The following is a 24,170-nucleotide window of genomic DNA, read 5'->3' on the forward strand; positions in this document are numbered from 1 at the left end:
TTTTTAAGAAACGAGAGAAGCCATATAACTTCTATCAACTAGCCAATGATCTTGACTTCATAAGTAAAATAAAGGTGTCTGTAAATGCGATGGAAAGTATAGGTCATTGGAAAAGCGTAGGTGGTTTAAAGACTTACTGCATGGCTTTATGAAGAAGTCTTGCCTCATGAACTTGTTGAGTTTTTTGATGAGATGATTATGACATGCAGTAGTTGGACATTAGTTAGGGGTTCGACAAGTAATTCCGTCAAATGTTGGGTAGGTGGGTTAGCTATCATTAGTAGCAGCTCTTGGCCTCATAGCCAGTAACTAGCTACATTAGCCAGGGACAAAGCTTGCATCAGCACACAGTCACACTGTCACAGACACCCAGCCGCTGTCCGTGTCAAGACATGGTTGCCCTCAACCTCCAGGCTGCTTGTGGCATGACGTGACAGCTACTGAGAAACAGGTGGACCAAACAACTGCTGACATGCCAACCCAATGAATGGATATACAGTGAATGATGATAAGGCTAGGGTACAGGGGTAGATGAGAAGGTGTCATGCAGGATGGGGTTATAATTATATGTAGGTGACAGGCAACAGAGTTGTAATTAATGTCCCTAAATCTGACTTGGGCCAAGTAATTGGTGGGATGCCACAGGTATCAGTTTTAGTACCATTGTTATATTCAATAAAAGTTAATGATCTATTATCAGAATCAGTAAAGATACTAACAAATCCGTGAACGACTGGAGTATAAGGAGATCAGTTAGATCGAATTATGATGCAGTGGCCCTGCACACAGACCTATGATGAATTAAAGAACTAAGACAAATTGAACTAAAAGGGAATTGAAAGTTGAAATGAACGAAAGATGCGGAAGAGTGCAGGATGGTATCGTCAGCGAAGGAATGGAGAGGATGAGAAATTTAGTGTAGAAGATTATTGATGAACAATAGGAAATGAGTGGAGGTCAAGATAGACTCTTGAGAAGCACCATTACTAATTGATCTAAAAAACAGTAACTGTCTACTACAGCAATAATAGAAAGATCTGAAAGAAAATTTGAATATACAGAGGATAATCAACACTGTACTGAAAGCCAGAAGATCACCAATAGAGTGGCCGCGATGGCACCCACACTGACGATCAGATTGTGAAGTGATAAATTTTAAGAATATTCCTTTTGATTATAGATTTCAAAACTTTAGAGGAGCAGAAAATTAAAGCATTTGGATACGATTTGAGGGATTAGAACAATTGCTGTTTTTAATAATAGGCTGAATATAGGCAAACTTTTTGTAAGAAGAAAAGTAAAAGTTGATAGACAGAACTGAGAGAGTTTAACAAGGCAAGGTGCATGTATGAAGTTATAGTTCCAGAGAACAAGAGGAGGGGCCTCATCAGGTCCATAAACCGTCTGAGAGTTAAGGATGGAAAACATCATTGCAAAGGATCTTGATGGGTAACATGACGTAGTCAAGGGCTAGAAGAGAGGGAGAAACAAACTCTGAATCATCCAATGTGGAGTTTGGGAAATATTTAAGAAAAAAAAAATTTCAGCATGTAGGGATTCTTTCTTTTATTAAAGTAGAGTGAAAATAGGTTTTGTATGGTGATTTTTCGCTCCGCAGTGTATGATTTGTAAACATTGTAAGAGACCATTGACCCACCTGGTGAAGAAGAGGAACCACAATGCGATGGATGTCCATCATTTGTGACACAGTCTCTCCATAGTATTTAATCCCCATCGTGTGCAGGATCCACGACATGTAGCCTGCATGAAAAAAGAAGCCATTTAAGTCTCTCTCTCTCTCTCTCTCTCTCTCTCTCTCTCTCTCTCTCTCTCTCTCTATCTATCTATCTATCTATCTATCTATCTAGCTAGCTATCTGCCTCTCATGTCATACAGCTATGGTATAGTGGAAACGTACGTTTTGGGGTCTGAGAGGTTTCCAAGTGCGTGACACTCTTGGCCACGGTCCGAGTGTAGGTAGGGGTTCCTTACTAGGGGTAACGGTTCCCTAGCGGGTGGGCTTTCAGATAGAAGGTACGTAAAAAGATACCTCCTTTAGTCCATAAATTTCCTTGAAAAGCCCTCATGGTATAAATAAAACAAGATTTTACACAATTATTCTTATTAACTATATCACATCATTTTTTTTTTTTTTAATACGTTGAAAGAAGGAACTGTTAGTCTATACTGAAATGCAAATAATCCAATCACACTATCGCTATCGCTGTCACTGTCACTGTCTTCCCATTGCTGTTACTACACACTGGAGTCAGTCAGGCGTGCATTCCTATAGTCTGTTCACATAAGTCTGAGCCGTGAAGCCGAGCCTCATTTGAAAGGAGGCCGCTGATTGGCTGGCCCCCTCTCTCACTCACCTTGTGTTGAAAGGCTGCGTCATGAATGCTTTGTGGTACATGCTTTTGTTTTATTCGTTATATCTCATCTTATACACATAACAGACATTAAATATATAAATATCAAGAGAAAGTGAGAAAGAAAATCAGGAAACAGAAGCGTGAATATAAAATTGAAATGTCATTTGACGAAAAATCTGAAGTTATTCTTTAGTTACATAAGAAACAACACAAAAAAAAAAAATAAATAAATAAAAGACGTTAAAAATAATATCGGCCCTTTAAGCACAAAATGGCATCACGATTGGCGACGCTAAAAGTATGGCGTCGGTCCTAAATTCAACCTTCAGTAACGTATTTACGAAAGAAAACACAACATCGATTCCCGCCCCGAGAAATGTTTATCAAGGCACGGAAGAACATTACCTTTCCTTGACAGAAATTGATATCAGTGAAGGGCGTGCGTACCTAAACAAAATAGATCCAAATAAATCTCCTGGGCCAGACAGCTTATCTCCTCGTGTATTAAAAGAATGCAGTCAGCAGCTAGAATTGCCCATATCATTACTGTTCAGCAAGTCATTAGCACAGGCAAGCGTGCCCCTTGCGTGGAAAATAGATAAAAGACAAGCCATTAATTATCGGCCCATCAGCCTCACGTCTGTACTGATTAAACTAATTGAAAAAATAATCATAGATAAAATAGTTATTTTCCTCGAAACAAGTAGCTTGATAACTGATAATCAACACGGATTCCGTAGAAATCGATCATGCCTAACCAAGTTGTTAACTTTTTTCAACGATATTTATTCAAACTGGGACGCTCGAGCTCCATATTAAGTAATTTATTTAGACTTTAAGAAAGAGCTCAATAACATTCCCCACGTTAGGCTTATCTCAAACCTGCATTCCCACGATATGAGTGACCGTCTGTGCGTTTGGATTCAGGACTGGCTCACAGATAGAAAACAACGCGTAGTTCTCAATGGCAAAGCATCCGATTGGCAACTCGTAACTAATGGCGTACCCCAAGGATCTGTCCTGGGGCCAATATTATTAATTATTACGTAAACGACTTAGAAACTAATACAGTATCATATCAAAAGTAGTCAAATTCGCCGACGACACCAAATTAGGAGGTATGGTTATGAATATAGGAAGTTACAAGAGTATCTAATCAGCTTTAATCAGACTTGTTGAGTGGAGTGGCAAGTGGCAAATGTCCTTTAACGTAAGTAAATGTAAAGTACTGTACACAGATGAAAAGAGCCCCTTATCTAAATATCAGATTGAAGGGCATGAGCTCAGCGAAGTAAAATAAGAAAAAAAAAATCGGTATCATCAGCAGTAACACGCTTAAAATGAGCGATCAGTGTACAACATTCAGTAAAAAAGCCAATATGAAGTTAGGAGTAATTTCGAGAAACTTCGATTATAAATAACCCGAACTTGTAAAGAGAATATATTCTGCAATTGTAACAACTCATCTAGAATTGCTGTTCAGTTCTGGTCACCGAAATACGTGAAAGATCAAGCTTTGCTAGAAAAGATACAGAGACGAGCAACCAAGCATATCCTAGCGTTACTTACCTTGCCATATGATGAGCGTTTAAAGCGACTAGATATGTTTTCCTTAAACAAGCGAAAGATTTAATAGAAGCGTTCAAAATACTTAACTGTTTCGAAAACATTAACCCAGATAATCTTTCTCAGAGGGACCCCAACACAATAACCCATAGCAATAGTATGAAATTAAAGGGACTAACTGTAACACATTTAGCGCACAGAAAATATTTCATTATTAGAGGTATTTATCACTGGAATAGACTCCCAGCGTCTGGCACAGTCCGCCTGATTTTATTAACTTATACTTGTCCTCCCATTACAACAAATATTTCTGGAGAGAGAAAGAGAGAGAGAGAGAGAGAGAGAGAGAGAGAGAGAGAGAGAGAGAGAGAGAGAGAGAGAGAGAGAGAGAGAGAGAGAGAGCGCCAGGAAATGAGTGTTGGCAGAGGCTCAGCAGGGGATGGCCACGGTATCCTCGACCTCAAAGAATCAAGTGGAAATTTCAATTCATTGGTTAAAATCAATCATTATATATCAGGTGCATAACTGAGAGCTGGTACTAACTGATACAGGAAAGGAGCGAGAACAGTGAGTTGGAAAAAAGAGTGCGTGGGAGTGTGTGGTCAACATACCCACCACCAGAAGGTGCGGAAGTGCTTCCTGGCCAGCTGCCCATCGCGCCAGCTGCTTCACCTCCGCACTGCCTCGGATCTTGCTCCCCATTTCATCATCGAACTCTCTGAACCTGTAACGGTGTATTGTCCAAACGATGATGCTTCCTAAAACTGAAAGAAATTTATTCATTCATACCGATGCTTCGGTAATCAATGTTAACGTTATTAGCACACAATTAGATTTAGAACAGCATGTGAAGAGATAACACGAAACATGTAAAGACAAAAATAGTTATTAGATATTTTCTATGATCATATAACATGTAGAACAGCCTGACAAACACACACACACACACACACACACACACACACACACACACACACACACAAGACTTACTGGAAGGAGACGAGCAGTCCAGGCAGCTTGGTGCTCGATGCTTCCATGTCGACTTTGAGTTTAAAATTTTTTCTGTCTATCTCGGCGAAGGACTTGGTACCGTTCTGTTGGTGCAAAGTATTGATTGTTTTATTGTTGTCCTTCGTGCAGGATTTGGCATTGTCTTGGTTCCCGTCATAGATCATGATTACTGTTTCTTACTTACTTTTTTGCGCAAAGCTTCAAGGTTTTGTTTGCTGTTTGCCACATACAAATTTAAATAGCTTTTTTTTTATGTCCGGGCCTATAGCGCCTGTAGGTAATTTGAAGAGTATTGAAAGCGCTCTTAAGGTTCCACCCATTAGAGGCGCAGGCAATGTTATTTATAGTGGTACCCATATTAGGACCCATATCACCACACAAGCGCATCTTTGGTGTAACCACCTAAAACCTGGGTATCATAGTGACATGTAGGTAACTTTAAACCACTCGACAAATGGAATAGTATCAAGCTGATACGTGGTGGGATTCGAATCTATGAGTGGACGTCTGTCCGATCCCACGCTTACCACCTTATTCACTATGCCACCACCTCCTTACCTTACCTTACCTCAAGCTTGACCAAATACTGAAGCTCGTCGTCACTTCTTGCGAGAAACTCGAAAAATAAGTATCTTATTTTTGAGTCTCCCATGAAGACGATCCAGAGAGTGTCCTGGTGAGCCAGTCTTGCCCTGAAGCAGGCGGTGACCGAGGCTGGGTCAGTGTAAGGCGCTATTTCACACGGCACGTAGGGCAGCAGGCCGCCAGCGGCGCCGATCCTGGTGGTGGCAGTGACTGTTGGGGCGCTGACCTCGCCCTCGCCCTTCAAGACCAACACGGAGGGAAGGACGGCCGCCAGCGGGGAGTAGTCGGTGGTGACCGCTCCAGTCGGAGAGTCTCTCTTGAGGAGCAGCTGCTGTACTGCCCCAGCCACGTCGTTACCGTCACAAGTGTCAGGGTATTGCCGAGCTCTCCAGTCTACACTCAGCTTGTCCGCAGGCACGTATCCATAACGGTTGTGTACGAAGAGACTGGCGTTCGGCGCGTAAGTTTGGGGAACGTCCGTGACGGTGAAGAGTGCCCGGCAAGATGCACCATGCAGCCGCGCGGCGCCCCTCTGTGGTGGGCGATCAGCGAAACCAGCGCTAAGAAAGTTGCACACCTGCACGACCAAGCACAGCGCAGCGGCAACACAAGCGTTCCTGAGTGAAGGTTTGAAGCACATGTTCTCTCGCGCTGCCTCACTCCTCCAGACGTTGTTAGCTCACTGCGCTTCCTTCCTCCCATACCAAGCACTGGCCGCCGTGGCATCCAGTGAGTTTTGTTTCAGCTTTTCCTTTCCTTGTTGCCTCGCAGCGCCGTAGAGCATCATAACCAGTGATAAAGACAACCTTCCACCTAACTCTCATGTGTGTTTCACTGTTTGATCTGCTGCAGTCTCTGACGAGACAGCCAGACGTTACCCTAGCTTAGAGCTCATTATTTCCGATCTTCGGATAGGCCTGAGACCAGGCACCAGTGATGTTAACTTTTCTAGCCCACATTGTCGTACCGAACCACCAGAATTATCGTATTTTGCCTAATATTATCGTACATCCAAAGGAAAAATAATATACACACATCAGAACTGCATTATACACTGTATTGAACATTTCATTAATTTTCATTCATTTTCATATGCAAATGACATACAACACATACAAAGGTTACACAAAGGTGTGTGTGTGTGTATATATATACATATATATATATATATATATATATATATATATATATATATATATATATATATATATATATATATATATATGAAAACTATATATTGATAAAAGCTTACGTACAGTGTCAATGTGCATGTATCTCCAAGGGGTCAACATATCAGTCAATCGTCAGTCCATCACTCTCCGCAACACAACCTACACTGGAAAACCCTTATTATTTATTCCTTTATTTATTGTTGCCCATTAGTGCCACATAATGAGAATGTTTTGTTTTTTCATACCGTTATACGTCAAATAGAACATATGATAAGAGAAGGAAAACTCGCCCTTCACCATACTAACACTAAGAGTCACACTAATAAGATCATTTTGTCACTTGACACTGACTGTGACTGACAGCGTCTCTCCTTTTTCCTTCCCTCCCCAGTCCCCAGCCCCTCTCTCTCTCTCTCTCTGAAATGTTGACATCGATATTTTTTTCTTTACACAATTATTACAGTACCTTATTACAAATATAAAAAAAAAAATACTTTGCCACTCAATTATCGTATATTGGTGTACGATTCTTACCTATGTATCGTACATCGTACAAACAGCCATATTATCGTACAAATACGATAATTGTCGTACAATTAACATCACTGCCAGGCACACACCACACACCGGGACAACAAGGTCACAACTCCTCGATTTACATCCCGTACCTATTTACTGCTAGGTGAACAGGGGCTACACGTGAAAGGAGACACACCCAAATATCTCCACCCAGCCGGGGAATCGAACCCCGGTCCTCTTGCTTGTGAAGCCAGCGCCAAAGACGATATAAGAGAAAGACTGGAAAGTTCATTATACAACATAAGAAAAAACGAAGCCAAAGAGTTGCCAAATACTACCAGAATAGCGCCATCTATTACCTGAGACAGACACTAATTTTGGGTTCCCAGATTTGCCAGGATGGCCAACTAATAGTTACCAGTTTGTGTATTAGGATCCATTATTTTCTAAAAGTGGCACACACAAGTTTAACATATAAAAACTTTGTGTAACATTTATATTATACAAGGTGTGTCCTTATTTTTGGGAAATACTTAGGTTATTATATCAGTAGGCCTATAGAAATATGATTACACTAACAGAAGTAAATAAAAAAAAAATGATTACATTAACAGAAGTAAATTCAATGTATATACAATTCACACTCTCTCTCTCTCTCTCTCTCTCTCTCTCTCTCTCTCTCTCTCTCTCTCTCTCTCTTTTGTGTATACAGTATACACATATAATTTTTGTATCACATTATACTGTATATCACAATGTTGGAAAGGAAAACATTTAATGTTTTTTTTTTCTAAACTTTTTTGCCACAGCAAATATTTTACTGAAACAACAATTCAATATAGAAGCACAATAATAGGCTACCAACACAAATGAAGCACATGCACAAGTAACTTTGCAAGAACAGAAGCATACTTAAACAAGCAGGATTTGTTTTAAACTTATGTCACTTAGTGCAACATATAAAAAATATCAAGCAAAAAAAATTATAACATAAATAACTGCATGCTTAAATATAGGCTACCAGCACAAATAAAGCACATGCACAACTAACTTTATAAGCACAAACAAAACACATGCACAAACAACAATGCAAACACAAAAAATAATATATGTAGTACAAGCACAAAGACAATGTATATTACTGAAGAAGTAAATAGAATTTACAGGCAAATATACAATATATATATATATATATATATATATATATATATATATATATATATATATATATATATATATATATATATATATATACAATTACACATACAAACAGTATAACACAACCAGTAACATTATAGATACAAGCACTAACCTAAAATATTTTTGCTGTACACAACATGCAACCAAAGCACTCAGAAATAAAAAAAAGAAATGCATACCATTTTTTTACATTACCTTTTCATTACGTCCATAACCTGAAACAAAAGAAATTATGTTGGTCAAACATTTATATATATTGTACTGTGTATATATATATATATATATATATATATATATATATATATATATATATATATATATATATATATATATGTGTGTGTGTGTGTGTGTGTGTGTGTGTGTGTGTGTGTGTGTGTGCATCTATTCTATTTTTCAATAGTGATTACATATACAGCAAAGAAATACTAAATATATTATAATTTAAACAGATTCACATAGTTGTGATGTATAGTACAGTACCTAGGCACAAATGAACCATAATCATATAGCATTTCTTACCTGGCAGGTTTTGGTCTGGATAGGCATTATGTAGGAGTTTGGTCGAGGTTAAATAGTTCGAGGAAGAGAAATGGTAGCTGCAGACCCTATACCTCTCATTCAGGTCTGAAGTTTTCAGCTGCAAAATCTGAGGAGCCTTGACTGCCTTTCTCCATACATCACACCTGTAATGACAAGAGAAAATAAGGCTGATGTAGTTTATTTGTAAAAATGTCTACATATGCCTCATATAATTCAATGATCAATATTGACAGAATTGCCATTCATCATAAAAAATTTCTACCTATAGACAAGAAAAGACCAACAAGTGCATTTCATATATTTCGGGGAACTGAATGACTTATCATATAATTACAGTACATGCTTAGCCTAATTCTATATAATTTTAATAATTGTGAGGCCAACAAAGCTGGATAACCTTCAATCTATCTACGATTACCTTGGTAACATGTAACCTTGAAGATTGCTCCCAATTCTACTTACATGCATTTTTTTTTTTAATTCTCGGCACTGTCTGGTCACATTTCTGACACAACCTTTGTGTACCTCACTTTGATTTGGAGATGTGTATTTCCTCAACCAAAGTCAACCAAAACAACGGTAAACTGGGTTTTACCTAAAGTTAACTCCATTTTATATAATACTTCTTTTTCATATGAAATTTTTGTCATATTTAGGCATACTGTAGTTATGTTACGCAAGGGAAACACATTACTATAACTGGGTGAACAAGAAACGGAGTTAGAATAAAGTTTTACGGTAAATTAAACAAACCTTACATAACCCAACCTTCTGAATGTAACCTAACCTACGTTATTTGTAATTGTGACAAAAATAACCATCTGGGAATGGAATTCCGAGTAAAGTAGACGTAAAGCCTCATTAACAAAAAAATTTAGTTTAGGTATGTTACAGACTATCTGAAGTGCTGAACAAAAATTGTTCATGAGATAGAGCACGCCCGTTGATTAGAAACTAGGCTATTATCAGCATGGATTTCAATACAGTAACTGGAAATTGACTAAAAATTGTCTTGTATAGTTTAACTGAGCGCCTTAACAGTTATCAACACACAACAAATTGACTTACCTTTCATTATCCTTAGGAAATCGGTGGTATGAAAATTGTGGATGGATCCTCTTGCTTCTGTGGCACACGACACATGGATAATTAGACATTAGACTGTGTCTGTATGTAATGTTGGGAATCAAAGTCACCCAGAACGTTCATAACAATATGCAAGTAGTTCTCTTTACAACGGAACATAATATTGTGTCATAATGGATATCTACCATATCATTATAGCCTATTCAGAGTTACTGATTTATTAGAAGATTGTAGTGTTATAGTAGTGTTATACCGCGTAGTTAGATATGTCAAATATATTACTTTTTAACAAATTATTTCCAAGCGAATTAGATAGAACACCTATTTAATCGTTCATAAAATATTCCAATAATAATCATTACAAAGAACAATATCAACACATTTATAATTATATTTTGTACAATAATGCATATACTGTAGTTATTCATTTATTTTTACATTGTGCCTCCCGTTTTCACTATACGACAGTAACGTCACTTCGTGGCTGAGTAATGCAACTATATCAGAGCTGGCAGTTAGCTTTTTCTTCACATAATTTTGGAGCTTTCCTCTCTGTCTCTTCTCTACTCTGTGCCAGCGCTCTAACCACTGAGCTACCGGGCGTGTGTGTGTGTGTGTGTGTGTGTGTGTGTTTTACGTTATGGCCTATAGCGCCTGTAGGCATACTTGAAGAGTATATGTGGGAAGCGCTGTTTAGCTTCCGCCTATTAGTGGCGCAAGTAATTTTATTTGTAGTGGTGCCCATATCAGGGCCCACATCACCACCCAAGCGCATCTTTGGTGCAACCACTTAGAACTTAGGTATCATTGGTGACAGGTAGGTAACTTTAAACCACTCGACAAATGGCATAGCTTCAAAGCGGTGTCTGGTGGGATTCGAACCTACGCGTGGACGTCTGAGTCGAGCGGGCTAATCACTACACTACGCGGTGTGTGTGTGTGTGTGTGTGTGTGTTGAGGCGGGGGTTGGGAGGAGGGTGTCGGATGCAGTTGTGGAAACTTCTCTTGAGACATGTCTATGTATGCAGCAGTGTACGTGGAGGGAAATTATAAGGAGAGAGGTTGAGTAGATGTATACGAGTACATTCTCATTTATAATGCCAACTGTACTTTTCTTGAATTTTGCAACTTATGAAAATAGAGATCTAGATAGAAGTTCAGTGTTTGAGGGCTATAATACAAATGTAACAATCTTAGTCACAAATATAAAACACTAAAATCAATACATCGTAAAACACACAAACAGCTACTAGACTCTGTAATTCCGTGTTTGCGTCTTTATTTCTGCCTTCCTATGACCTGAGCTTCTTTAAAATGAAGGTTTCAAGAATTTATTCCATTCATTTGGCTAACTTTTCACCTTCTTCGGGGACGGGTGTCTCAGTGGGCCTTTTTTTTTTTTTTTTTTTTTTTTTTTTTTTTTTTTTTGTCTTAAATTTATTGCCCTTGGCCGGTTTCTTTCCTACATAAAAAAAATAGAAAAAAAATGTAGGCAGATGAGGCATGTGGTGCTGATGACATCTGGTCCGCTGTGCTTAATTAAGGTGTTATGTAATAGCGTGTTACCTGATTCATTCCACTCGTATCCTACTCGTTATTCAACCCAGCATTTACACACACACACACACACACACACAGAGAGAGAGAGAGAGAGAGAGAGAGAGAGAGAGAGAGAGAGAGAGAGAGAGAGAGAGAGAGAGAGAGACTTTATTTACACTCCTTTTACCACCAAAATAGTCGTGTCTTCAGTCATGTTGTTTCAGACAAGAGCTTATAAACCCTATTCCTTCAAGAAATGGTGTTTGAAATGGTTTGGTAGGAGAATCACCATGAGACTTCGTTGTTCACAGAAAATGAATAAAGAAAGAAGGGAGTGTAACAAGTTATTAAAGCGGACGCAGGCTGTGGAATTGCAGTGAAAGGGGTGGACTGTGTCTTCTCTTTTCACGGCCACTGCACTTAAGGTTAGGTAATTATACACATATGTGACTCAGTAGTTTTCTTGTGTCATGAATTTGGTCTGGCTGGCTTAGGGTCTGACGTAGTTTGTGATTCAAATTCTGTAATACATAAATCGGACAAGTTTTCATAGTGGAGGCGAAACGGGGTCTGAAGTGGATCGTTAAGCGATTGATGAAGACGTACAAAGGTAAAAGACATCTGTTTATGTATTTTTGTTATTAAAGTATAAATTACATACACTAAAGACATCAATTACATCAAAAGTCTCAGATGGGGAACGCCTCCAGACTGAGCCACGCACGCTGAGGCTGCTCGTGTATGGAGGCAACCCGCATTGAGATACTTGACATCAGGATAGTGGATGAGTTACGATAAGAACCAGGAATAGGATTTGTGGTTTGTTTTAATTTTTATCAATAACACACATGAGAAAGGTTGATTACATTTTTATCTATAATCCCTACACTACAAGTTAATTTCCACTTAACTTCACCTTGAGAGAAAGTTACGAAAAGAGAGAACATCATAATATGATATGACACAGTATTTAGAACATTTCTGACATCAGTTCAGCCTCACAGTATGCATGCATAATGTACACACGAGTAAGCTACAGTTGAGAAGAGAGGCAAGCTCTAAACCAGGTGTGGGCAAACTACGGCCCGCGGGCAGCATGCAGCTCGCCAAAGGAATTCATCTGGCCGACAAATGTTAGTAAATTTGAAAGAACAAGTTAATAAACAACACCAAATAGTATTGTGAGCATTTCATTTTCTTCCCTTTAATTTTGTTTTTCAAATATTAATGAATTTGGGTTAATTATTATAGTATGCGGCCCTATAAGATTGAGATTATTTTTAATGTGGCCCTAGCACCGAAATGTTTGTCCACCCCTGCTCTGAACTAACATTAAACAAATTAATGGGTGGAAATGATTGGTGGAAATATGTAGACATGTTTTGTACAGGGGACGCCACGTGTTATATTGATGGGTTCTTGCAGGTTACCACTCTTCTTTTTTGCATTCTTATGTACAATCTTATGGAATATCAACACAAAATATATCACATACGCGTACTTATCACTGTAACGCCTACCATACGTGTTCGTCTAATTACCAAGAGTTTTGTCTCTACAGTTCACTTGTGCACCATCTGACTATATACACGAGAATTAATTCACTTTATCACAGGAACGCTGCCAATTTATATATATACATATATATATATATATATATATATATATATATATATATATATATATATATATATATACTTTTTTTTTTCTTTTTATGCGATGCTTCTGATGTTGACTGACTTCTGTGCGTGCTGTTATTCTCCCTGCCTTGACCTTGTCAAGAGACATCTCTTATCCTATGCTATCTCTCTCTCTCTCTCTCTCTCTCTCTCTCTCTCTCTCTCTCTCTCTCTCGGTTTCCCTTTTTGTATTTAACTTCGGTCTCTTTTTATATTATTTGAAATATATTCACATAGGTAATACGTAATCAAAGTAAAGACTATATTGTGTCATCAGGTCACTTCATGACGCGAGATACAAACACCAACTGGAAGTACAGAAAACATTAACAAGAACCTAAGAACTCAAAATCTATCACCTCGAACAAATAATCTCGGCATCGCTGTTGCCTCCTCCCGTCAGCCACAGCACACCCCCTCACGTGCCCCCAGCATGGAATTGCAAACCAGATTGAGCAGCATGGTGACCTGGTCCGCAAGGGTGACGATGCCTGCGTGGTTGTCGTCCATACACCTGTGGAAGAGGCTTTTGTACATGGGATGGCGCCTCAGACCGCGGAAGTACAGTTGTTCACATTCAGCGTTCTCCGCCAAGCTCACCGGCAAACTTGTGTCCCACCACCACACTCCGCTGTCCTCCACTGTAGGAATGAGGTGGTCCCGCGACTGTGAATTACGTGCTGGAGCTATCGTGACCCGTGCAGGAGGTTCCGTTAGAGCGTCGGACGTAGTATCAGACGTTGGGGGCTGTGGATGGCGAAACGAGAGGCGTCGTAGATAATGTAGGAACACCGTCTCGCTCCATTCGTGGATGTTGTCAGCAAAATATCCTCGACGCACAACTTGCTCATCCTGTGCAGCATATTGCTTGTATCTGTTCTGGGAGGTCACGACCACCCGCGTCTTTTGGCTTAACTGAAAGAAAATAAAATAAAATCCAGACGTGATTTCGGTGCCAGTTGTCATGACATGCAACATCACATTTAAGCATGAGTTTTCTTGATCAAATAAGAGCCAATCATTCCTACTCAAGGTGAATTAATAAAACAGTATAACTACTTTACGACGTCAAAAAAAAAACTAATCATTAAGAAAATAAGCCGAGCCACCATCACATGAGCTGCTCTCACCTGATACAGCAAAGGCACCACCACCTCGTGCATATCCATCAGATTGCCAAGCACGTCATGAAACTCCCGAGCGTCACTCTTCAAGATAGTCCAACACTCGTAACCTGCAAAGGGAAGTGGGTGCTAAAAACTGTGCTTTACATCTAATTACTGGTAACACTGCTAAGAAGGACAGCAAGGAACACTGGCATTGTGTCTTCCAACACATCTTACAGGTAACACATCTCGATCACTTCAGTTGTACTTGGATAATACTGTATTTTTGGATAGGTATCTATTTCATCCAGCACCATTGTCGCCTCAGCTATTTCAACGCCATAAAGAAAAAAATAAACTATCATTAGAATTCTTTTTTTAGAAATTATACATAATATATACATCTTTATGCGGTTATGATCTACAAGGCCGTGAGCAGCAAGGCTCAGAGAAAAATATATAATTTTCATGCAAGAAAGTCACACTCAAAGCACTAATCCTGCTCCACACACACACACACACACACACACACACACACACACACACACACACACACACACAGGTGGGAAGAACAATGTACACACGGGCAGGAGAGTGGCGAGCGCAGGAAGGTTCAACAACCTTCCTTGACTTTGCTATACATACCCACTACCAGCAAGTGCGGAGGCGTCTCCTGTCCTGCCGCCCACCGCGCCAGCTGAACCACCTCCACGCTGGTCCTCGGGTATGCCAAGTTGCTGAATGTCCTAAACCTGTGCCGCAAAGATAAAATTATATAATAATGGACATAAAAGTTTGTTGTCACGCCGCTATATTCCATGCGATGTGGCTTAATAAACATGACAGCGGAATAAATTACAAGACGCATGGTTCGTCTAGTGATTTAGTACCTTGTCATGCATGATATACAACGATATGTATAGCGACTGTAGTGATGATTCACGTCACGGCAGTGGTTCTGTTTCATGTGAACTACTAATAAGGCATCAGAATATTGCCATATTCATCATCTTTTTCTTTTTTTTCTTAATTGTTGAAACATTTTATTTATCAGAGTTCTTGCTAATCATAAAATTATAAAGACATTCCTACGTTGATAAAGTGCATTTTGCATACTGTGTTGTATCACACGTGTGTATGTGTAATTTTGCATACATACAAAGAGGACGGGTAGTTTGTTTTATTGCCATGCATCATCCCATGCAAAGAGGTGAGCGAGATGAAGGCCTGTGTGCTTCTCTCACTACTCACTCCAAGGAGATGCGCATCCCAGGCAGCTTGGCGCTGACTGCCTCCATATCCAGCTTCATGTGCTTCCTGTCCAGTGTAGTGAAGGGCGCGCTACCTTTCTATAAAAAGAAAGTGTTTCTCTTACCATCCGTCACAACGTTTTGACGACGCTCATGCGAGACAACCGACACAGAAACTCACCTGAAATTTAATGTGATATTGGAGTTCTTCTTCACTTCTATAAAGAAACTCATAAAATAGGTTTCTGATTTTTGAGTCTCCCATGAAGAAGATCCAAAGAGTGTCCTGGTGAGCCAGTCTTGCCCTGAAGCAGGCGGCAACCGAGGCTGGGTCAGCATACGTTGCTATTTCACATGGCACATAGGGCAGCAGACCGCCGGCGGCGCCGATCCTGGTGGTGGCGGTGACTGTCGGGGAGCTGGCTTCGCCCTCTTCCTGGAAGGCCAACACAGAGGGAAGGACGGCCGCAAGTGGGGAGTAGTCGGTCGTGGCCGCTCCAGACGGGGAATCTCTCTTAAGGAGCAGCTGCTGTATTGCCCCGGCCACGTCTTTACCGCCACAAGTGTCAGGGTAATGCCGAGCTCTGCAGTCTACACTGAGATTGTTAGCAGCCACATATCCATAACGGTTGTGTACGAAGAGGCTGGCGTTGGGTGCGTAACGATGGGGAACGTCCGTGACGGTGAAGAGCGCACGACAAGATGCATCATGTAGCGGCGCGGCTCCTCTCTGTGATGGGCGATCATCTAGACCAGCGCTAAGAAAGCTGCGCATCTGCACGACCGCCACGTACAGCGCGGCGGCGACACAAGCGTTCCTGAGTGAGAGTTTGACGCACACATTCATCAAGTCACTGGGAGTCTGCCACACTGCCGCACAATCTCATGCAGGCGTTGCAGCGTTAAGTAAAGTAGTTCTCATAATGCGGGACGCGCTGGCAGCCGTGGCATCAAGCGAGTTTTATTTTAACTTTTCCTGTTCCTGTTCCCTCGCAGCGCAGGACGGCAGCCTGCCCACCTTATGGTCCGGTTCATGTGCGTGTATTTACCTATAGTCGGTTCATCCAAAGAATCCAGGCCGAAACTGCTAGTTCGGTTGGCAGCTCTGCCCACCCCCGCCGCCACTAAGGGTTGATTCACACCATAGGTTCGATCGTGCTCCGCTCTCGCTCCAGTCTCGGTCCAGTCCAGTAATGTTTAATGCATTTCAATGTAAGCATTCACACTGGCGGTAACAGTTCGCTCTCGCTCCGCTCTCGCTCCAGTTGTGATACATTCAAAAGATATTTTGACTGGAGCGAGAGCGGAGCGAGACCGGACTGTTGCAGCCAGTGTGAACTAGCAACGGTCCGCTCCAGTCATGATTCAGCCTTTGTATGGGGAAATGTTTCTGCCTTTCATCCTATAAAACATGGAGAATCAGAAGAAAACACTACAATGGGATCATGCAAAAGGTAGATAAATAATTAGGGAATAAAATCTTATTTATCACTGGTATAGGGATAATTTTTACAGTTGGCATATATATATATATATATATATATATATATATATATATATATATATATATATATATATATATATATATATATATATATATGTACACTGGAAAAAAAATATGCAAAAGTTAATTACATCTTGTGGTTTTCATCCTCAGTTTTTTAGAGTATTTTTTTTTCAAATGTTCCAATGTTCACAAGTAGTTGAAAAATTTAGTCTCATCATCAATATGATGAGGATATAAAGTATGGAACTCTCCTTCACTCTTTCTATCTTTCAGCATAGGATGAACCCACAATCTACTTTTTTGCTTTCTTTCTTCTTCGTTAAGTGCAGTGGCGATCACTGCCAAATTGGATGGAGAAAAGTCACACATCCTCCGTCACTGGTGGTATGACTTCCATTAGTGTTGAAGGAGAGGAAGGGATGGGACCGATACCGGAGCGAGAGCGGACCGGACATGTGAATGCACCAGGACCTTGACCGGAGTGAAATTAGAGCGAGAGCGAAGCCAGACCGGACCGATAGTGTGAATCAACCCTAACCTTCCCGATACTTAAATTTCCTTCAAGTACATTTATTTTTCTTCACTTAACTCAATAGCTATACAAGTTTATAGCTTGAAGAAAAATAAATGTACTTGAAGAAAATTTAAGTGTCGGGAAGGTTTAGTGGCGGCGGGGGTGGGCAGGGCTGCCAACCGAACTAACAGTTTCGGCCTGGATTCTTTGGATGAACGGACTTTAGTTGTATTTACCTAGTTGTACTCGTAGTTTTACAGGGCCTGGGCTTTATGCTCGTGTGGCCCCGTCTCCATATATACACTTATGCAATTTTTCTTTAAAACTATGCACACTCGTTGCTGACACCACTTCCTCACTCAAACTGTGTGTGTGTGTGTGTGTGTGTGTGTGTGTGTGTGTGTGTGTGTGTGTGTGTGTAATAATAATAATAATAATAATAATATACGGTTTATTAATTTGGCAGTGCAACAAAAGATTTACACTGAAAATGTACAGGGGGGGGGACCATTAAAACAATGAAATGCTTACTTAACCTAACTATGCATGGATCTAACTTAACCTAGAATTTACTTATTGATTTATTTATTTATTTATGGCTCGCACCATAGTGGGCACCGCGCTAAGGTGGTACCGGTCAGTGCGCGGTGCTCTTAAGGGCGGCACGCGATTCTGGTGTCGGGTGGCGCGGGCAGGGAGAGGCACGTCTGAGGGTAGCAGGTAGCAGAGACGTGGATGATGCAGCAGCCCTTCCCCAAATTTTTCCGTTTAGTTTAAATTTAAGAAGCTTCCTGTAAACATCAACCTCCTGGACAGGGGGTGGAGGGGAGGGGGCAGGGAGGTAGTCTGGGAGAGTAGTAGAGTGAAGGGGAAGGTGTGTCTGGCAGATCGCAGCGAAGTGACCGTTAATCTCTTCGGCCGCGTTGTCAGGTGAAAGGTGTGAAATACAGGGAAGAGAAGAGGCTTGTTTTTGTAAACCACACAAAGACTTAATCTTGTCGTACCACTGTCTGTCTGTGTGTGTGTGTGTGTGTGTGTGTGTGTGTGTGTTTCACGTCAAAACAGAAAGGTCCACAACATTTTATTTCCTTTTCTCTTTATGAAGTATCTATTCTACACCATCTATTTACTTTGTTGGTTGTATTTTGCAAGGAAAACGAAAGAAGGAAATTCCGTGTTGTCCCTTGAGACTCACCTGGTATAGTGTCTAATCTGTAGAATCAGAACAAGTATAAGAACGTCAGGCTTACTATCGTGACTCTTGTTACGCACAGAAAAAAAATAGAGCATTGCTGTTGTGTCACTGTTAGCTACAGCACACTCCCTCCCGTGTCCCCAACGCTGAGTTGCACACCAGGTTGAGCAGCATAGTGACCTGGTCACCGAGAGTGACGCCACCCGAGTGGTATGAGTCATAGCACCTATGGAAGGGGTCGTTATATATTGGGTGTGTGGTCAGACCGCGGAGATACAGTTCCTCACACTCTCTGTTCTCCGCTAGGCTCAGCGGCAGACTCGAGTCCCACCACCACACTCCGCTGTCTTCTACGTCTGGAACCAGGTGGTCTCTGTGGCGTTTGCTGATGTTGTCCAGTCGTGCTTTTGTTATTCTTACCAGTGATTTCGACACATTAGCATTTGTACCAGATGCTGGAGATGGTGGCAGGTGCAGTGAATGTCGTTGTACATAGTACAGGAATACTGCCTCGCTCCAGTCAAAAGTAGGGTCTCCAAAAGGGATGCTGTTCTCTTCAGACGCTGCTGATGTGTTGACTTTGCATCTATTCTGAGAGGTCACAATAACCCTGGCTCTCTGACTGATCTGAAGGAAAGAAATAGAAGGAAAAAGGTTTTACAAGACTGAAGATAATATTGAAACTTTTCTTATATAAAAAAAGTTGTGTGTGTGTGTGTGTGTGTGTATATATGTAACTGGCGGAGGATCTTCATCACTTCATGAGACTTCACACACACACACACACACACACACACACACACTATCCCCTGACTATAGGGAGACCATCGATAACGGTGGGGGTGTGGGATTGAGGGCATGAGTGTGTGTCCGTGCGCGAGTGGTAAGGAATTTGAGTGCGGTTGTTGGACTGCACATGTGACTATAAACATACCGATGAATTAGTCCTGATACCGACCATTTACTGACGACAATATCACAGGGCACCTCTGCACGAGGAACAACTTACCTGCTGCAGGAGGGTCGCCACGATCTGGTGCATGTCAGCCAAGAAGTCCAGGGTGTCGCACAAGTACGCTTTTATCTTCCTGGTGGACCACGCAGCGTAACCTGCAGGCAGAACAAAACAAGCCATGCCTTATTGTGGTCACTTTTTTTTTTTTTTTTTTTACCATGTGGGCTTTTCACGGGAATTTATGGGCTAAAGGGGATACTTTTTAGGGTACCTCCTATCTTAAAGCCCACCCGCTAGGAAACCGTTGCCCCGAGTGAGGAAGCCCAACCTACACTCAGACCGTGGACAGGATTCGAACCCGTGCGCTTGGAGACCTCTTGGATCCCAAAGCACGCAAGGTTCCACTGTACCACGGCGGCCCCCTAAGAAGATATTACGTTAAGAAGAAGACTTTGGTGCACTTCTAAGAACAAAGTACAATATATATATATATATATATATATATATATATATATATATATATATATATATATATATATATATATATATATATATATATATATATATATATATATATATATATATATATATATATATATATATATATATATATATAGAGAGAGAGAGAGAGAGAGAGAGAGAGAGAGAGAGAGAGAGAGAGAGAGAGAGAGAGAGAGAGAGAGAGAGAGAGACGTGCATATGGTGTGTCATTGTACTAGGGCAGAAACACTGAAAACTCACCATGAGAGGAATGTACTCTTAGTCAGCTGCGCGGCTGTAATATGTATATCTTTGCTATGTACTAGATATCCACTGAGGCTTAAAAGAATATCAGAAAATAAAGAGTCTTCAGAAGCCATCTAGCCTACTAGTGACAATGCCTGCTTGGTGATAACAGGAGGCACGGCTTGAGGTCATACCAGAAAACATGTGTAAAGTACAAGCAGATTCATTACAGGGTTTGTACGCAGGTGTGTGGGTGATGTTTTCCTGCAAACAGTGTTGGGTGAGAGTACTTCACTGAGACCTGGCACTGAGTGATGCAGTGATGGAAAAACGAGTGTGCGGTCAACATACCTACTACCAGAAGATGGGGTGTATCCTGGCCTGCAGCCCACTGCACCAGCTGCTCCACCTCCGCACTACCTTGCATCTTGCTCATCTGCTGTTCGCTGAACGTTCTGAACCTATATGGTAAAAGGTAGTAATTAATGATTTTTCTTAGAAACTTAGTTATGTTTAAAGATCATCCCTTAATCCTTTGGAGAGTTAGCTGGGATAGCCGTACCCACATATCTACACGCACTACATGCCAGGCTTGGCTCTCCAGACCCGACACCACGTCTTATCATATCTTCTAATGTGAATTATAGATGAATATCTTATTAAGCAAGACATATGTAGCAATCAAGTATCAAATTTACATCGAATGTCCTGAAAGACTTTTAATAAAACCCTTGAGTTTATGTAGCTACTACTTTAAATCTTTAAACCCAGCAGTTTCATTAACCACAAAGTGACTCTGTAGTTCACACTGACATTACACTTCATGAAGAACGAGGAAGAATACCCATCAAATGTCACTCTTCTACTGTGGTTTTAATCACACACACACACACACACACACACACACACACACACACACACACACACACACACACACACACACACACACACAGCGTTGGGGGCACGAGAGGGAGTGTGCTAACAGTGACACAACAGCAATGCTCAATTTTTTTTTTTTTTTTCTGTGCGTAACAAGAGTCACGATAGTAAGACTGACGTTCTTATACTTGTTCTGATTCTACAGATTAGACACTATACCAGGTGAGTCTCAAGGGACAACACGGAATTTCCTTCTTTCGTTTTCCTTGCAAAATACAACCAACAAAGTAAATAGATGGTGTAGAATAGATACTTCATAAAGAGAAAAGGAAATAAAATGTTGTGGACCTTTCTGTTTTAACGTGAAACACACACACACACACACACACACACACACACACACACACACACACACACACACACACACACACACACACACACACACACAAACACAAGCATAACTAACTGGAAGGAGACGAGCAGTCCAGGCAGCTTGGTGCTCGATGCTTCCATGTCGACTTTGAGTTTAAGGTGTTTTCTGTTTATCTCGGCGAGGGACTTGGTACCGTTCTGTTGGTGCAAAGTATTGATTGTTTTGTTGGCATTGTCTTGGTTCCCGTCATAGATCATGATAATTGTTTTTTTATTTACTTTTTTGCGTAAAGCATCGATCTTATGCAATGGTGTTTGCTATTAGTCACATACGAATTTAAAGAGCTTACCTCAAGCTTGATTAGATAGTGAAGCTCGTCATCACTTCTTGAGAGAAACTCGAAAAATAAGTATCTTATTTTTGAGTCTCCCATGAAGAAGATCCAGAGAGTGTCCTGGCGAGCCAGTCTTGCCCTGAAGCAGGCGGCTACCGAGGCTGGGTCAGAGTAGGCCGCTATTTCACACGGCACGTAGGGCAGCTGGCCGCCGGCGGCGCCGATCCTGGTGGTGGCGGTGACTGTCGGGACGCTGGCCCCGCCCTCGCCCTGGAAGGCCAGCACGGAGGGAAGGACGGCCGCAAGCGGGGAGTAGTCGGTCGTTGTCGCTCCAGACGGAGAGTCTCTCTTGAGGAGCAGCTGCTGTACTGCCCCGGCCACATCGTTGCCGCCACAAGTGTCAGGGTATTGCCGAGCTCTCCAGTCTACACTCAGCTTGTCAGCGGGCACGTATCCATAACGGTTGTGTGTGAAGAGACTGGCGTTCGGCGCGTAAGTTTGGGGAACATCCGTGACGGTGAAGAGTGCGCGGCAAGATGCATCATGCAGCGGCGCGGCGCCCCTCTGTGCTAGAGGGGCTGGACCAGCACTAAGAAAGCTGCACACCTGCGCGACCGCCAGGCACAGCGCGGTAGCGACACAAGCAATCCTGAGTGAGGGCTTCACGCACAGATTCATCAAGCCACCAGGAGTCTGCCACACTGCCGCACAACCTCGTGCAGCGTTAAATAAATACTGGTTTGATAATCCGAGGCGCTCTGGCAGCCGTGATACAAAAAGGAGTTTTGTGTTAACTTTTCCTGTTCGTACTCCTTCACAGCGCTGGACGGCATCATAGACAGTGATGCAGATTTATATTTCGAGATCCAACTCCCCTCTAGACTTCTGGCACCTAACCAAAACACATTTGCAATAACTCTGCTTTTTCATCTTCCCATCCTTTATTTCATACTGATAGCACCATTGCCATGTCATCTATTTCTAAGGCTAAGCTCTACGCTGAAATTAAGCTTTGTTAAAAACTCTACCTTGTAAAGCTTAGAGTTTGTTTCTCCCTCTCCTCCCTCCTCTGACTACTTCATGCTACCTATTAAAATCTTTCACAATGTTTTCCAAGCCCTCGTTGGCCTTAACCCTCGGAATGATTATTGGCCAGATGGTATTCCTCCTATTGCTCTCAGAAACTGTGCTTCCGTGCTTCCACCTTGCTGTAGTCAAACACTTTCAACTCTGGCTATCAACATCTGTTCCTTCTTCTTGCTGGAAGTTTGCCTACATTCAGCCTATTCCTAGAAAGGATGACCGTTCTAATCCTTCAAACTACCGCCCTAATCGTGTCAAAAGGTAAAAATTGGGAAAAAGAGGTCAAAGGATTAGGTCAGTTTTTCATTGCACCATTTCTGTTCTTCAGTTGGTTTGCGTAAGTAAAAAGTGAATAATAATGATCCCTAACTTTTAATGCAGGAGATAACAAGAAAGAATGAAAAAAAAAGAGAAAAATACCCCTCATATTTTGAAATGAACAGTACAACGCGATTGAATGGTTAGACATGAGCTTGCGAAAGTAAACATTTTATGTAAATCAAATTACATATAACTTTATATTTAAATCGGGTTAAGCAGAATTCATGTTAAAGATTTCGAGTAAACCAAGAGTCACCTTATTGATTCAGGTTTCCATCTTCGATTCCTGCAAAGATGACACCCAACTCGCGCCAACGTGACCACTTGTTATCTCGCCTGTCCGCCTCTCTGTTAGCTGTGGCGGCCCCTGTGTCTATCACTGGAATGGGAAAGCCATTCTTTGTCTTGGGAGGAGCAAATGTGTATTGAGAGAAGGCCTCAACAAGTAACTCATGCTATGCTTCTTCATACTATTTGCGGTACAACAGATCAAACGAAAAAGAAATGAAAAATTTACACACACACACACACACACACACACACACACACACACACACACACACACACACACACACACATATATATATATATATATATATATATATATATATATATATATATATATATATATATATATATATATATATATATATAT

The 24,170-nt window shown here is 41.2% G+C and overlaps 4 protein-coding genes across 5 annotated transcripts in view; all 4 read right to left on the reverse strand.

Annotated features, from left to right (window-relative positions):
- Nucleotides 1-6,391, reverse strand: part of LOC123514903 — a 28,577-nt gene extending 22,186 nt beyond the window's left edge. Inside the window, exons 1-4 of the mRNA XM_045273161.1 lie at nt 5,521-6,391; nt 4,932-5,035; nt 4,553-4,665; nt 1,658-1,761 (exon numbers count right to left, since the gene is read on the reverse strand). Coding sequence (XP_045129096.1) covers nt 1,658-1,761; nt 4,553-4,665; nt 4,932-5,035; nt 5,521-6,177 — 978 coding nt within the window. The 5' untranslated portion in view covers nt 6,178-6,391. The remainder of the gene's footprint in view (nt 1-1,657; nt 1,762-4,552; nt 4,666-4,931; nt 5,036-5,520) is intronic.
- A 5,330-nt stretch (nt 6,392-11,721) lies between these two features.
- LOC123515116 (proteoglycan 4-like) overlaps nt 11,722-24,170 on the reverse strand; it is a 23,889-nt gene continuing 11,440 nt past the window's right edge. Inside the window, exon 3 of the transcript XR_006677780.1 lies at nt 11,722-11,759. The gene's annotated coding sequence lies outside the window, so the exon portion shown is untranslated. The remainder of the gene's footprint in view (nt 11,760-24,170) is intronic.
- On the reverse strand, nt 13,306-16,599 carry LOC123515114. Of its 2 annotated transcripts, XM_045273553.1 has the most exons (6): nt 15,810-16,599; nt 15,630-15,727; nt 15,024-15,130; nt 14,403-14,506; nt 13,873-14,187; nt 13,306-13,786 (listed from the first exon to the last, which is right to left on the reverse strand). In XM_045273553.1, the coding sequence occupies exons 1-6, from the start codon at nt 16,473-16,475 to the stop codon at nt 13,691-13,693; spliced, it is 1,386 nt and encodes a 461-aa protein (XP_045129488.1). In that variant the 5' UTR covers nt 16,476-16,599; the 3' UTR covers nt 13,306-13,690. The 2 variants fall into 2 exon arrangements, with proteins under 2 accessions (XP_045129488.1, XP_045129487.1); XM_045273552.1 differs by having other exon boundaries at nt 13,306-14,187.
- LOC123515112 lies at nt 18,593-23,031 on the reverse strand. The gene is made up of 5 exons (XM_045273551.1): nt 22,127-23,031; nt 21,871-21,974; nt 20,877-20,986; nt 19,854-19,954; nt 18,593-19,471 (listed from the first exon to the last, which is right to left on the reverse strand). The coding sequence occupies exons 1-5, from the start codon at nt 22,787-22,789 to the stop codon at nt 18,956-18,958; spliced, it is 1,494 nt and encodes a 497-aa protein (XP_045129486.1). The 5' UTR covers nt 22,790-23,031; the 3' UTR covers nt 18,593-18,955.

The sequence above is a fragment of the Portunus trituberculatus genome, chromosome 38 (assembly GCF_017591435.1).
Source record: "Portunus trituberculatus isolate SZX2019 chromosome 38, ASM1759143v1, whole genome shotgun sequence".
NCBI lineage: Eukaryota > Metazoa > Arthropoda > Malacostraca > Decapoda > Portunidae > Portunus > Portunus trituberculatus.